This window comes from Sus scrofa, chromosome 13, assembly GCF_000003025.6.
Source record: "Sus scrofa isolate TJ Tabasco breed Duroc chromosome 13, Sscrofa11.1, whole genome shotgun sequence".
Lineage (NCBI taxonomy): Eukaryota > Metazoa > Chordata > Mammalia > Artiodactyla > Suidae > Sus > Sus scrofa.
Window position 1 is genome coordinate 30,470,346 of NC_010455.5, and position 15,176 is coordinate 30,485,521.

At 39.6% G+C, this 15,176-nt stretch overlaps 1 protein-coding gene across 1 annotated transcript in view; it reads right to left on the minus strand.

The window, feature by feature from the left end:
• Positions 1-15,176, minus strand: part of SMARCC1 (SWI/SNF related, matrix associated, actin dependent regulator of chromatin subfamily c member 1) — a 166,292-nt gene that overhangs the window by 60,367 nt on the left and 90,749 nt on the right. Inside the window, 2 exon segments of the mRNA XM_021068731.1 lie at positions 1,860-2,021; positions 3,393-3,651. Of these exon segments, the coding sequence (XP_020924390.1) occupies positions 1,860-2,021; positions 3,393-3,651 (421 nt within the window).

The window sequence follows — 15,176 nt, forward strand, 5'->3', positions numbered from 1 at the left end:
AATACATAATCAGTTGTTTTTATTTAAAAAAAAGGGGGGGATAAACATTGGAAAGGATGGGGAGAAATCAGAAACTTCAGGCATTGGTGGTGGAAACAAAATGGTAAAAGTACTGATAAAAATGTTAAAAAACAGAACTACCATATGATCTAGCAATTTCACTCCTAGGTACCCAAAAGTAAAAAAATCTGTTTACCAAGTAACTTGCACATGAATGTTCATTATATTTGAATATGAACATTATTCAAAATAGTGAAAAAGTGGAATCAATACAAATATCCATGAAATGACTAATGGTTTAGTAAAATATGGTATATTCACACAAGAATATCATTCAGCATACAAAGAAATGAAGTACTGAATTACGAACTTTGAAAAATTAAGCTACATGAAAAAAGTCAGATAAAAAAGGCCACACACAAAGTATGACTCCATTTACAGGAAATGTCCAGGACAGGCAAGTTCAGAGAAAGAGAAAGCAGATCAATGGTTACCAGAGGAGAGGAAAAACAGGAAGTGACCTTAACTGGTGTGTCATTTTCTCTTGGGTTGATGAAAATGTTCTGGAATTAGATATTGGTGATAAATGTTCAACATTATGAATTTACTAAAAGCCACTGGATTATATATAAATGTTCAACATTATGAATTTACTAAAAGCCACTGGATTATATACACTTAAGTGATTACTTCAACTTAAAAATAACCCAAAATAGGAGTTCCCGTCATGGCGCAGTGGTTAACGAATCCGACTAGGAACCATGAGGTTGAAGGTTCAATCCCTGCCCTTGCTCAGTGGGTTAACGATCCAGCGTTGCCTGAGCTGTGGTGTGGGTCACAAATGGGGCTCAGATCCCGCATTGCTGTGGCTCTGGCGTAGGCTGGCAGCTACAGTTCCGATTAGACCCATAGCCTGGGAACCTCCATATGCCGCGGGAGCGGCCCAAGAAATAGCAAAAAAAAAAAAAATAAAGATAAAAAATTTAAAAAGTAAAAATAACCCAAAAGAATAAACTTAAACCTATAAATTAGCAACATATAAATTAAAATAACAGTACTTTCTTTATTCTTATGTCTACATGCTCAGAACCTAGTTCTAAAAACAGGCATCAGATACCTCACAACTATGGTAATAACAGTTATGAGACAATTTTTTTTTCTTTCGTCTTTTTAGGGCCGCACCTGCAGCATATGGAGGTTTCCAGTCTAGGGGTCGAATGCAAGCTGTAGCTGCCGGCCTACACTACAGCCACAGCAATGCAGGATTCATGGCGCATCTGTGACCTACACCACAGCTCATGGCAACACCTGATCCTTAACCCACTGAGCAAGGCCAGGGATCAAACCCACAACTTCATGGTTACTAGTCGGGTCTGTTAAACACTGAGTCATGACTGGAATTCCATGAGACAATTCTTAAACTTCTATCATAAAAGAAAGAGATAAAAGAATCATACACTAATTTTTTTTTTTTGGGGGGGGTCTTTTTAGGGCCTCGCCTGTGGCACATGGAGGTTCCTAGGCTAGGGGTAGAATCGAAGGTGCAACTGCTGGCCTGTGCCAGACCCACAGCAATTCTGGGATCTGAGCCGCATCTGCGACCTACACCACAGCTCACGGCAACACCGGATCCTTAACCCACTGAGGGAGGTCAGGGATCAAACCCACATCTTCACGGATACTAGTTGGGTTTGTTAACAACGATGGAAACCCCCATACACTAATTTTTAAGACACAAGTTTGTACTGATCACTGTACTCACTTTTAAGTACAAGTAAACCCAATTATTTTAGCCCGTTGACAGGAAAATACATAGATAGCATCTATTAACCCTGTCCTTGGGCACAGCAGTGACTCACCAAGCTTTTCTGGTTCATCGGGCCCCGTGCCAGCAATACAGCTGCTCTCCAGGCCGTAGGTAGGATCTACTTTCCCAGAGGCTCGAGCTGCTTCTTGAACTTTCTTGACATGAGCCTCTACCAATTCCAGAGGTACCTCCTCCCGGACTCGAGAAAACTCCTCTGTTTAAGAATAAAAATATAACGGTGACCTGGTTTTTTACAAATTTTTGCTTCAATGTAAACAAGGAAATCTGACACAACATTAGTATATCATGAGTAACCATGACTTTTCTGGGGACTTGATCTGATTTACCCCAGCAAAGGAAGAGGGCCAAAGGAGATTATTATGTACAGTAGTGAAATTCTATGACTCTCACTTTTACATGTCATAGTATCTTGCTACATAAACTAGATTTTTTTTTGGGGGGGGGGGCTTTTTGCCTTTTTCTGGGGCCACTCCCTCGGCACATGGAGGGTCCCAGGCTAGGGGTCTAATCTGGCAACGCCAGATCCTTAACCCACTGAGCAAGGCCAGGGATTGAACCTGCAACCACATGGTTCCTAGTCAGATTCGTTAACCACTGAGCCAAGACAGGAACTCCAAGATCTTTATATTTCTATCAATAATAATCAAAACTGCTGTCTAAATTTTATCTAACTCTGCTTGCTAGATTTTAATTACGAAAGTACCAAGGATTAAACAAGAAAGTCAAGAAAGGGTTTTATGTTGTGAGAAGCTTCTGTTCAGAATTAATATAATCCAAAAATGTAACATGACTCCTCTTTGCCAGGTATATTAAACTCCAAATGAATCATAAAATATACAATTTTAAGAACTCTATTTTGTTCAGTTCTTTTTTTTTTTGTTTTTGTTGCTGGTTGTGCCCACAACATTTGTAAGTTTCCCGGGTCAGGGATCAAACCCACACCACAGCAGCAACCCAAGTCACAGCAGTGAAAAGCCAGATCTTTAACTCGCTGTGCTGGGGGGAACTCCTGTTCAGCCAATTCTTTTTTTTTTTAAATGGCCACACCCATGGCATACGTAAGTTCCCATGCCAGGGATAGAGTCTGACCCACAGCTTCAGCAAAGGTGGATCTTTCAACCCATAGCATTGGGTCGGAGATCAAACTAGTATCACCTCTGCACTGATCTTAACCCACTGCAAAACAGCAAAAACTCCTGTTTTGCCCAATTCTTAATAAATGCTCTTAGTTTGAAAGCTACTGCATTTTAAGTGTTTTAGTTTATTTTACATTATTTTTTTTGGCCACATCCATGGCACGTGGAAGCTCCCAGCTGTGGCACCACGGGAGCCTTAATCCACTGCACCACAAGGGAACCTCTAAGTGCTTTGGTTTAAAATGCTATAATATTATAAAATACGAGGTGTCTTTAAGGAGTAATAATGGATTTTTTATTATTTATATGACTGAAATGAATGTAATAGCTGATAACATTTAAATCTGAGATAGAACTTTTACGAAGGAAAAACATCAAACCATTATCTGAAATTGCCATACTGGCAAAATGGCTTAGGAAAGCCATACCCAAAGCTGCTTTGGCTGCAGCAGATGCCACACGAGGATCCACCACAGACGCCAAAAAAGCAACAGTGCTCATGACTGGGTTTCCCGACTGACTGAAGGGGACAGGCTGGTAGGCCAGGGGCCCTAGAGAAGCATCTGAATTCTCAAGGTATGGGTCCTCAATGGGAAGCCTCAAAAAGTGGAGGATGCATTCATCTTGCGTGCGACTTCCAACATGTTCTGACACTTTGTTCCAATCATCCTTATACATCTCTAGGGCCTATGACAGAAAAAAACAGGAGCTAAAGTTAAAACTTCAGGTAACAAGTAATATTTAATGACATCAGAAGCCTATTACTGTTCATTAGATAGGCTTTAAAAACAATAATGAAAACGCTATACTGTACATAAGAAAATAAGTAGATTTGATTGCTTTCCTTATTAAATTCTCAATTGGTCAAGAAAAACAAAAAGTGTGCATATTATAAAGGAAAAACAACTGGTTGTAAACATAGATTGTAAACACAGAAAATACTATGGAATCTACAAAAAAGGCATTAAACTATAAAGTTTAGCAAGTTCATTGGTTAGAAGGGTAATAGAAATACTTATATTTCTACATACACTAGCAATGAAAAATGTTAAGTTGGAAAAGTATTTAAAATGACACAAAAATGAAATACTTAGGAATAAATATAATGAAGAATATATGCTACTCATATGCTGGAAAAAATTAAAAATGCTGAGAAATCAAAGACCTAAATAAATGAAGCCATACACTGTGTTCATTCACTAGAAGATTCAATGTTGTCTGTTTTTTATGGCTACACTGGCAGCAAGTGGAAGTTCCCTGGCTAGGGACTGAATCCAAGCCTCGGCTTCAACACCAGATCCTTTAATCTGCAGTGCTGGTCAGGGGACTGAACCCATGCCTCTGCAGCGACCAGAACCACTACAGTTGGATTCTTAACCCACTGTGCCACAGTGGGAACTGTAAGTCTCAATACTGTTAAAATGTCAATTCTCTCCAAATTAAACTACAGATTCAATACCATCTCAATCTCCAAACTTTTTTGTTAGAAATTAAGAAACTGATACTAAAATTTATAAAGTATATATATTTCTGGTTTAAAATTTGTTAAATTTTTAGAGAAAATACTGAAAAACTCCAACAAAACTAGAAAAAGCACCTCCAAAGGGACTAGGGATTGAATGGTATGAAGAAAAAGAGAACTATGTCATGTTAAGAAAGTCAAGGAATGAACTGGGTAAAAAGAATCTGATAGTTGACCAAAGTTGCTACTCTCATGTGGTTCTCTCTAGAACCATGACTATCAACTGGGGCAATTATGCCTCCTTGGGATCATGTGGCAATGTCTGGAGACATTTTTGGGTGACACAACTGGGGAGGTGCTAATGGCATCTAGCAGGCAGAAGCCATAGATGCTGCTGAACATTCTACATACACCTAAGAGCCCCCACATCAACAATAAAAAAATACCTGGATCAAATGTCAACAATTGAATGGCAATCTTACTGCGGAGCCTAATCTGCAGATACAGCTGTAAGAGGAGCTAGCCACGATGAGGGTTCTCTCCATGTTTATTGCCTCAGTGAACTTTTTTACTTTTTTTTTTTTTTTCTTTTTAGAGTTGCACCTCCAACATATAGAAGTTCCCAGCATGGAGTCAAACTGGAGCTGCAGCTACTGGCCTATTCCACAGCCACAGCAATCCCAGATCCAAGCCACATCTGCGACCTATGCTGCAGCATCTGGCAGCGCTAGATCTTTAACCCATTGAGCAAGGCCAGGAATCGAACTTGCATCCTCATGGACACTATGTCAAGTTCTTAACCTGCTGAGCCACAAGGGGAACTCCACCTCAGTGAATTATTAACTCTGGGCTCTAACGGCTGTACTGGGCTTTCTTTCTCACTGGAGTGGTAGAGGACTCTCTAAAAACCAAGACAGAAAATCACCTTAGTCATTAAATTCCTTGAAAACAGGCTAATTCTGGGTTTCCTCTGGACAGTCAGTGGTTTCAGGTAGTTCTAAAAGGAATTGCTTAGAAATAAGTTCCAGCCTATGAAAAAAAACCAAAATTCTATCAATCTAACTAGGGTCCTTGGGGCCAGAAACATAAATAACATCATCTTAAGTTTCAGATTATGAGGGGAACTTTTGTTTTGTTTTGTTTTGTTTTTGTCTTTTTAGGGCTGCACCTGCAGCATATGGAGGTTCCCAGGCTAGGGGTGGAAATGGAGCTGTAGCCACTGGCCTACACCACAGCCACAGCAACACCAGATCTGAGGTGCATCTGCGACCTTCACAACAGCTCAAGGCAACACTGGATCTTTAACCCACTGAGCGAGGCCAGGGATCGAATCTGGGTCCTCATAAACGCTAGTCAGATTCGTTTCCGCTGAGCCACAATGGGAACTCCTGAGTGGAGATTTTCTTGACATGTTCTAGCATAACCTTTTCAAATGAACTTGCTATTTAAAATTTTTTCTTTATTTATTTTCCTTCAGCCAGTAAAAAATAAGAAAATTCACAAAGTTTTTTTCGGAGCATACCAAAGAAAACTGCTTGCAAAATTCAAGCACAAGTCAGCATCCAGAAAAGCAGAAAGGTGAGAAACAGTGAAGTTCAGAGACTAGGCACTGACAGGAGCACTACCTAAGAGGGACAGACTGAAGAGATATTTTCAAAACAGAACATGGTGAAAGACTGGCCAGGAAGGAGGGGAAGGGTGATGTACAGAGAAAAGTCATTAGTAGACATTTTGGAGTTTCTGCTGTGGCGCAGTGGAAACAAATCGACTAGGAGACATGAGATTGCGGGTTCAATCCCTGGCCTTGCTCAGTGGGTTAAGGATCCGGCGTTGTTGTGAGCTGTGGTGTAGATCGCAAACAAGGCTCGGATCTCTCATTGCTGTGGCTGTGGCGTAGGCTGGCAGCTACAGCTCTGATTTGACCCTTAGCCTGGGAACCTCCATGTGCTGCGGGTGCAGCCCTAAAAAGCGAAAAAAAAAAGTCATTAGTAGACATTTTACACTACAAAACACCTTCATTCCTTCTGTCATCACTGGGGTTTGCACCACTGCTTACCTAGATTCTTAGAACTGCCTTTCTCTCTCTCTTTAAACTCACCCTTCTTCCTGTTGCTAGAGTAAAGTATGTTTCACACTGGACACTGTCCCTCTTCTGCCTAAAACTATTTCAGTGCTCATCATTGTCTTACAGAATTAAGACCGGAGTTCCCATCATGGCTCGGTGGTTAAAGAATCTGACTAGGAACCATGAGGTTGTGGTGAGCTGTGGTGTAGGTCAAAGACCCAGCTCAGATCCCACGTTGCTGTGGCTGTGGCGAAGGTTGGCAGCTGCAGCTCCCATTGGACCCCTAGCCTGGGAACCTTCATATGCTGCAGGTGCAACCCTAGAAAAAAAGGCAAAAAGACAAAAAAAAAAAAAAAATTAACACTGAACAGGACCAAGACTCTGCTACCATCTTCCACCCAACCTCTCTACTCTTTAATGTTCTAGGAATACCCAGATCCTGCAACACTCTTCTTAAGTATTTTGCCTATGTATGGTTTGTTCTGCACTAGAACTATGATGTAACAGACCAACAGTGGCATCCCACTCCCAAGAGTTGTCCATTATATCTTATAGCCACTTCTCTATATACATGCCCGTTCTAGGTATACCTCAAATTGTGTTTTAATCTGTTTCTTATCACCCACTAGACTATGAATCCCTTAACTGTAGAGACTATGGCCTAGTCATCTCAACATGCAGTGTCTGCCACATTCCTGAAATATAGTACCCAATAAAATTTGCTCAGCTTAACCACAGGTAACTAGACCAAACCTGAAAATGAATTTGACTTTCCCATGGCTCTGAATATTTTTTAAAAATTATTTTTTTAAAAAAGGCTTTTCCTGAAGACATTTTTTTACTAGAAGATATACTCATCGAAAGTGTAATTCAAGGGAGTCCCCACTGTGGCACAATGGGTTAAGGATCGACTGCAGCAGGTTGCTGCAGAGGCGAGGATTCAATCTCTGGCCTGGAAACTTCCATATGATGGGTGTGGCCATTAAAAAATAATTAAAGTGTAATTCAAAATTACACAGGAAGATAAGCAACATGGATTTACTGTATAGCACAGGAAACTATATTCATTATAATAGCTTATAACTGAAAATAATCTGAAATATATATATATATATATATATATATATAACTGAATAACCCTGCTGTACACCTGAAACTAATACAATATTGTAGATCAAGTATATTTCAATAAAAAAATTACACAGGAAAAAATATTTATTGCATTGCATATCAAATAAATGTATATCAAGTACAAGCACAGTGTAAGAAAATCTTTGATGACGCTTAATGACTATCTTCTAATGCTATTGTTTCTATTATTGAGCCAGTATAAAATATGTGACAAACTCATCTAGTGATCAGTGTCAGTAACTCCAAAGGATTTTATTTACAGATACAAGAGTTTATGTCCATTATCTAAGGGACCATGATAACAAAGCATGAGAAAGCAAAGCAAACAAGAGAAAGACTCATGTTAACGAGGGAGAACCAACAAGCTCACAGATTCAAGTTTTATCAATTTCAAGTCCTGGGACAATTATAAATGACTGGGAAGAATGCTGTAATCTGGAGAGATGGGATTAAGATGACAGAATAGAAGGACTGGAGCTCAACTTCTCTCCTAAAAACAATGAAATTACAACCAAATGCTGAGCAATCTTCAACCAAATGGACTGGAAACTTTCAAAAAGATATCCTACTCCAGACAACAAAGAGGAGGCCACATCAAGAGGGAGGAGCGGCAATTACATGATATAAGCAACCCCATACCTCCTAGGTGGGAAGCCCCACAGACTGGAAAGTAACTGTATCACTGAGACTAACCTATAGGAGTGAGAGTTCTGAGCCCCATGTCAAGTCCCCACGCCTGGTGATTCGGTATTGGGAGAAAGAGCCCCTGGAGCATCTGGCATTGAAGGCCCAGTGGGGCTTGTAAGCAGGAGCTCCAAGGGACTGGGGGAAACGGAGACCCCATTCTTAAAAGGCACACACAGACTTTCATGTGCACTGGGTCCCAGGGCAAAGCAAAGTCTCTATAAGAATCTGGGTCAAACCTGACTGCAGTTCTTTGAGGATCTCCTGGAAAAACAGTGGGAGGGATCGGGAGCTTGGGCTTATCAGACACAACTTAGAATAGATTTACAAGGAGATCCTGCTGAATAGCATTGAGAACTTTGTCTAGATACTCATGTTGCAACAGAACAAAGGGTGGGGGAAAAACTGTAATTGTAATGTATACATGTAAGGATAACCTGACCCCTTGCTGTACAGTGGGAAAATAAAAAAATTATAAAACAAAAAAACAAAAAACAGGAGGTGAATGTGATTTGGTGTGGGGGAAGGGCACTGGAAGCAAAGCTCTTGGGAATAGACCATTTTGGGAAAATCTAGCCCCACCCATCAGTCAGCACTGAGAAGCCCCAGGCCAAACAACAATCCAGGTGGGATCACAGCCCCACCCAGCAGTAAACAGGCGGCCTAAAGACCCCCCAAGCAAACAGGCAGCCTCTAATCTCACCCAGAGATAAAGCCCCACCATCAGAGGATTTAGAAACAGCTCTACCTACCAGTGGGCAGGCACCAGTCCCTCCCATCTGGAAGCCTACAGCAAGGTCCCCATGCACCAACTTCAGCCACCGGGGTGGGGGAGGGGGAGTGGACACCAGAAGTAAGAAAGGCTACAACTCTATTATTTGTAAAAAAGTCACCATACCAAAAACCTATAAAAATGAAAAGACAGAGAACTACAACTCAGATAAGGGAGAAAGAAAAAACCCCAGAAAAATAGCTGGGTCATTAAGAGATTCTCAGCTTCCAGAAAAAAGAATTTAGATTGTTGATGCTGAAGATGATGCATGACATTGGAAATAAATTGGAGGCAAAGAAGGATAATTTACAGTAAACACTAAACAAAGAACTACAAGATATAAAACTTAAGCAAGAAGAGATGCAAAATACAATAACTGAAATAAAAAATTCATTAGAAGCAGTCAACAGCAGAATACAGGAAGCAGAAGAACGAATAAGCGAGGTGGAGGACATATTAGTGGAAATCACAGATTAGTGGAAATTACAGATGAGAAAAAAGATTGAAAACAAATTAAGAGTCTCAGAGAACTCTGGGACAACGTTAAAAAGACCAACATCTGTATTATAGGGGTGCCAGAAGGAGAAGAGAGAGAGAAGGGGACAGAAAAAATATTTGAAGAGATAATAGCCAAAAACTTCCCTAACATGGGAAAGGAACCCCTCACTCAAATCCAGGAAGCACAACATCCTGAAAAAGAAAAATGGAGCTGGAGGAATCAGGCTCCCAGACTTCAGACTATACTACAAAGAACAGTCATCAAAACTGTATAGTACTGGCACAAAGACAGAAATACAGATCAGTGGAACAGGATAGAAAGCCCAGAATTAAACCCACACGCCCACAGCCAACTAATCTATGACAAAGGAGGCAAGAATATACAATGGAGAAAAGACAGCTTGTTCAATAAGTGGTGCTGGGAAAACTGGGCAGCCACATGGAAAAGAATGACATGAGAACACTCCCTAACACCATACACAAAAAGAAACTCAAAATGGATTAAAGACCTGGATATAAGACCAGATACTATAAAACTTAGAGGAAAACATAGGCCGAACTCTCTGACATAAATAACAGCAACATCTTCTCAGATCCACCTCTTAAGAGTAATGACAGTGAAAACAAATGGTACCTAATTAAACTTAAAAGTTTCTGCACAGCAAAGGAAACCCTTAGAAAAACGAAACGACAACCCACAGAGTGGGAGAAAATCTTTGCAAATGAACCGAGTGACAAGGGATTAATCTCCAACGTGTATAAACACCTCCTACTGCTCAACACCAAAAAAACAAACAACCCCATCAAAAAATGGGCAGAAGATCTAAACAGACAGTTCTCCAAAGAAAACATAAAGATGGCCAAAAAACACATGAAAAGATGTTCAACATCACTTATCATTAGAGAAATGCAAATCAAAATCACTATGAAGTACCACCTTACACCAGCCAGAATGGCCATCATCATAAAGTCTGCAAACAATAAGTGCTGGAGAGGGTGTGGAGAAAAAGGAATCCTGTTACACTGTTGGTGGGATTGTAAATTGGTGCAACCACTGTGGAAAACAGTATGGAGATTCTCAGAGATTCTCAGGGATTCCCAGCAATCCCACTCCTGGGCATCTATCCAGAGAAAACCATGACTTGAAAAGACACATGTACTCCAATGTTCACTGCAGCAATACCTGCAACATCCAAGACGTGGAAACAACCTAAACATCCATCGACAGAAGGGTGGATAAAGAAGATTTGGTACATATACACAGTGGAATATTACTCAGCCATTAAAAGAAATGAAATACAGGCATTTTTAGCAACATGGATGGACCTACAAATTATCACACTAAGTGAAGTCAGTCAGACAATGAGACACCAACATCAAATGCTTTCACTTACATGTGAATCTAAAAAAAAGGACAGAATGAACTTCTTTGCAGAACAGATACTGACTCTCAGACTTTGAAAAACTTACGGTTTCCAAATGAGACAGGTTGGGGGTGGGAGGATGCACTGGGGGTTTGGGATGATAATGCTATAAAATTGAGTTGTGATGACTGTTGTACACCTATAAATGTAATAAAATTCATTAAGTAATAACAAAAAAGAATACTGTAGTCAGTTGTGGACTTAAAAGAAATCACGATTGCTTCTTTAAAAAAATCCCCTTAACCACTATGGAATAGAATGATGCCATAAAGGCGTCCTTCCGTCTGGAGCCCTGACTCTATCAATGCAATTTCTAACTGCTCAAAGAATTGCATTAGCCTTCTGTGGCTTCTTATACTGATGATACTTTCTTGGGTGAAACACCTTAAATTCCTCATACATTTTACAAATAAAATCTTAACCAAGTCTCCATCTTCTTGATGTGTGCCTATCTACTAATTAAAGATCTTTTTCAAACTACATTCATTTGTCCAATATATAAATTCTACTTTGGTTATCTGCAACTGAAATTATGCCTCTAATATTTGTAGTAAAACAATGAACTGAACACAACCAAACATCCCATACACAACCTGCAGCATCCCATACAAGAACTGTGCACTCTGGTAAGAAATCATATCAAATAAAGTCTTTTTTTAATAAAAGCAGTTGTCTCAAAATAATCCCAAATATCTGGGAAAGTGCATGTGTGATATACTTGACCAATAAAATGGTAGGGATGGGGGTAGGGACAATAAACCCTAGTGAGTCTTTGAGATTTATCTATTAATTAGGGAGAAACTGAACTTTTAGTTATAAATCCATTAAAATTTTTTCATCTAACTTCATGTTCTTAAGCTATTAATTACTGATAAATAAAGTATAAAAATAGAAGGTGTTAGCAGTAAACAATGCTGTTGAGAAGTCTTTTACTTCACATGTTGATTCAACTGCAGGTTTAAAAGAAAAATCAACCATTGCACAGGTTCCACCTGCAGGAGAGAATATGCACTATTGTGTAAGGATACTGTGGTTTTCTTGGGAATGTTCAGAGTAAACAGTAGCTCAGCCATTCTGACCTCACTCTGTATTTACCATCCACTAATCTAAATGTAGAAGAGAAAATACTGAGTATCACTGTGCCCCAAGGAAAAGTGACCAAAAGATTGTTGTTCCAGGTGGTACTGTGCAATTAAATTTCTCCTCAGAGCCCAATGATTCTAAAACAGCAATACAAAAGCATATTCCATGTTCCCCCTACAAGTACTGAGACTTTTATATTAGTACCCATGGCACATATGACTAGACAAAATAGCCCTAAAATAAATAAAAAGGGGCTGAGAAAAGAGGCTCTCTACATTATCACTGAAACTGAATGGACAAGTGAGAATAAACGAAAATAGTGGTAAAAACTCAGAAAGAACAATCTCTTTGAATTTTGATCCAGAGATACACACATACAGACAGAGAGATTAAGAAGCGAGAACAAGGAAAAGTAGAAGAGTGTTAAAAAGAAAAAGAGCTAATATACCACTGAAACTTCTTAATGAACAAAGCAATATAGAAATGTGAGACGGAGTTCCCGTCATGGCGCAGTGGTTAACGAATCCGACTAGGAACCATGAGGTTGCGGGTTCGGTCCCTGCCCTTGCTCAGTGGGTTGACGATCCGGTGTTGCCGTGAGCTGTGGTGTAGGTTGCAGACGCGGCTCAGATCCTGCGTTGCTGTGGCTCTGGCGTAGGCCAGTGGCTACAGCTCCGATTGGACCCCTAGCCTGGGAACCTCCACATGCCGCGGAAGCGGCCCAAAGAAATAGCAAAAAGACAAAAAAAAAAAAAAAAAAAAAAGAAATGTGAGACGATCATCAGGCTTAGCATATTCCAAAGCATGGTCTGGAGACCCACGGAGCACCAGACCCTGTCACAGGGACCAATATCATTTTCAGAATAATACTAGGTCATTATTGCCTTTTTCATTATGTTGACATTTGCACAATGGTGCAAAAGCATTGGTGCGTGAACCACTAGCTCCTCTGCATCAATTAAAGCAGTGGTACAAGACTTTCTTAACTGTCCCTTTATTCTTCATTGTCACATATTTGCAAAAGCAAAATAGGTCAACTTTACTTAAACATTTCTTTGATGAAACACTAAAAATTATTCATTTTATTGAATCTAAATACTTAAGTCCATGTATCTTTAACATAGGAGGTAAGAAACGGGAGGTAAAAGAGGACTAAATACCAACTCTCAAAGCATGATATTGTCTATAGGAAAAGCATTTGTGAGACTGAGTGTTAGCTCAAAGAGACACTCTTTTCATTGAATATCATTTTTACTAGAATGCATGGCTAACACACCATGGTTTTACAGACACAGGTATCTGGCATACATTTTCTCAAAATACATGATTCTCAAAAGTGTCACTACAAGGAAAACAACTGATAATGTTCATTGTCAATGATTAAGTGAAAGTTAGAATTCTAAAAAACACATCTCTGCCATGAAAGCTTGTTCTGCTCTTTACAAGACTTTTTTTCTAAAGAGACTGGTAGTTAGTATTCTCAAATTAGATCTGATATTGCATAATGAACTGTATCAACATTTGGAAAATTTTCATAATTCAGTAAATCAGTATTTTCCAATTTATCAATGAAAGATGTTACACAATTATATATGGATTAAAAGATCCACTATTAATTAGTGCAAGAGAGACCAATGGATTCCATGCTACAAATAACCCTTAAAAAGCTACGAACAGTCAAGTTTTAACGTAGTACAAGCATACCTCAGAGATGTTGCAGATTCAGTTCTGGACCACTGCAGATGTCACAGAGAATGTTGCAAATGAACCAAGTCACACAGATATTTTGGTTTCCCAGTGCATATAAAATTTATGTTTACACTAACTGCAGTCTGTTAAGTGTACAATAGTATTATTTCTTTAAAAAAGTATGTATCTTAGTATAAAAATATTGCTAAAAAAGGCTAACCATCATCTGAGCCTTCACTGAGTTATAATACAATCTCTGCAGCAGTAACAGCAAAGACCACTATACAGATCACTATAACAAATATAATAAGTTCGACATATTGCTAGAATTACCAAAATATGACAGAGACACAAGGTGAGCAAATATTGTTGGAAAAATGGCACCAATAGACTTGCTTAACACAGGGTTTACACAAACCTTCAATTTGTTAAAAAAGGGGGGAGGGAAAAGCTTGTATCAAAGAATATCCATAATTATCTGAAAAGGCAATTAAGATTTTCCTCCTGCTTCCAACTACATGTCCAGGTGATACCAGATTTTCTTTTCTTTCTTTCTTTTTTTTTTTTTTTCTTGCTTTTTAGGGCTACATATGGAAGGTCCCAGGGTAGGGGTTTAATTGGAGCTGCGGCTGCCAGCCTATGCCACAGCCACAACAACGCCAGATCCAAGATGCACCTGTGACTTATGCAGCAGCTTGCAGTAACACCGAATCCTTAATCCAATGTGCAAGGCCAGGGAGCGAACCTACATCCTCCTGGATACTAGTCAGGTTCTTAATATGCTAAGCCACTATAACTCCCAGATTTTCTTAATATACTTAACATAACTGACAGTAAAGCAAATGTGAAATCGGCTGTATTCTAAAAGGATAAACATTAAAGATTTGCTAAAATGTAAAATGCTACACTTTTTACTAATACCTTTTGTTTTCCAAAAGCTGTTTTTCATGAAAATATTAAATGTGTTAACTTTATAGGGGTTTGTGGAGCTCCCGTTGTGGCGCAGTGGTTAATGAATATGACTAGGAACCATGAGGTTGTGGGTTCGATCCCTGCCCTTGCTCAGTGGGTTAACGATCCGGCGTTGCCATGAGCTGTGGTGTAGGTGCATACGCGGCTCAGATCTTGCGTTGCTGTGGCTCTGGCGTAGGCCGGTGGCTATAGCTCCAATTCGACCCCTAGCCTGGGAACCTCCATACACTGCTGGAGCGGCCCAAGAAATGGCAAAAAGACAAAAAAAAAAAAAAAAAGAATAAATAAAGGGGTTTGTTATTTTTAAGTGAATTAAAATTTTTTCTTAGTTTTCTTTTTTTGGTCTTTTTTTTGCCTTTACTGGGGCCACTCCCGTGGTATATGGAGGTTCCCAGGCTAGGGGTCTAATTGGAGCTGTAGCCGCCGGCATAC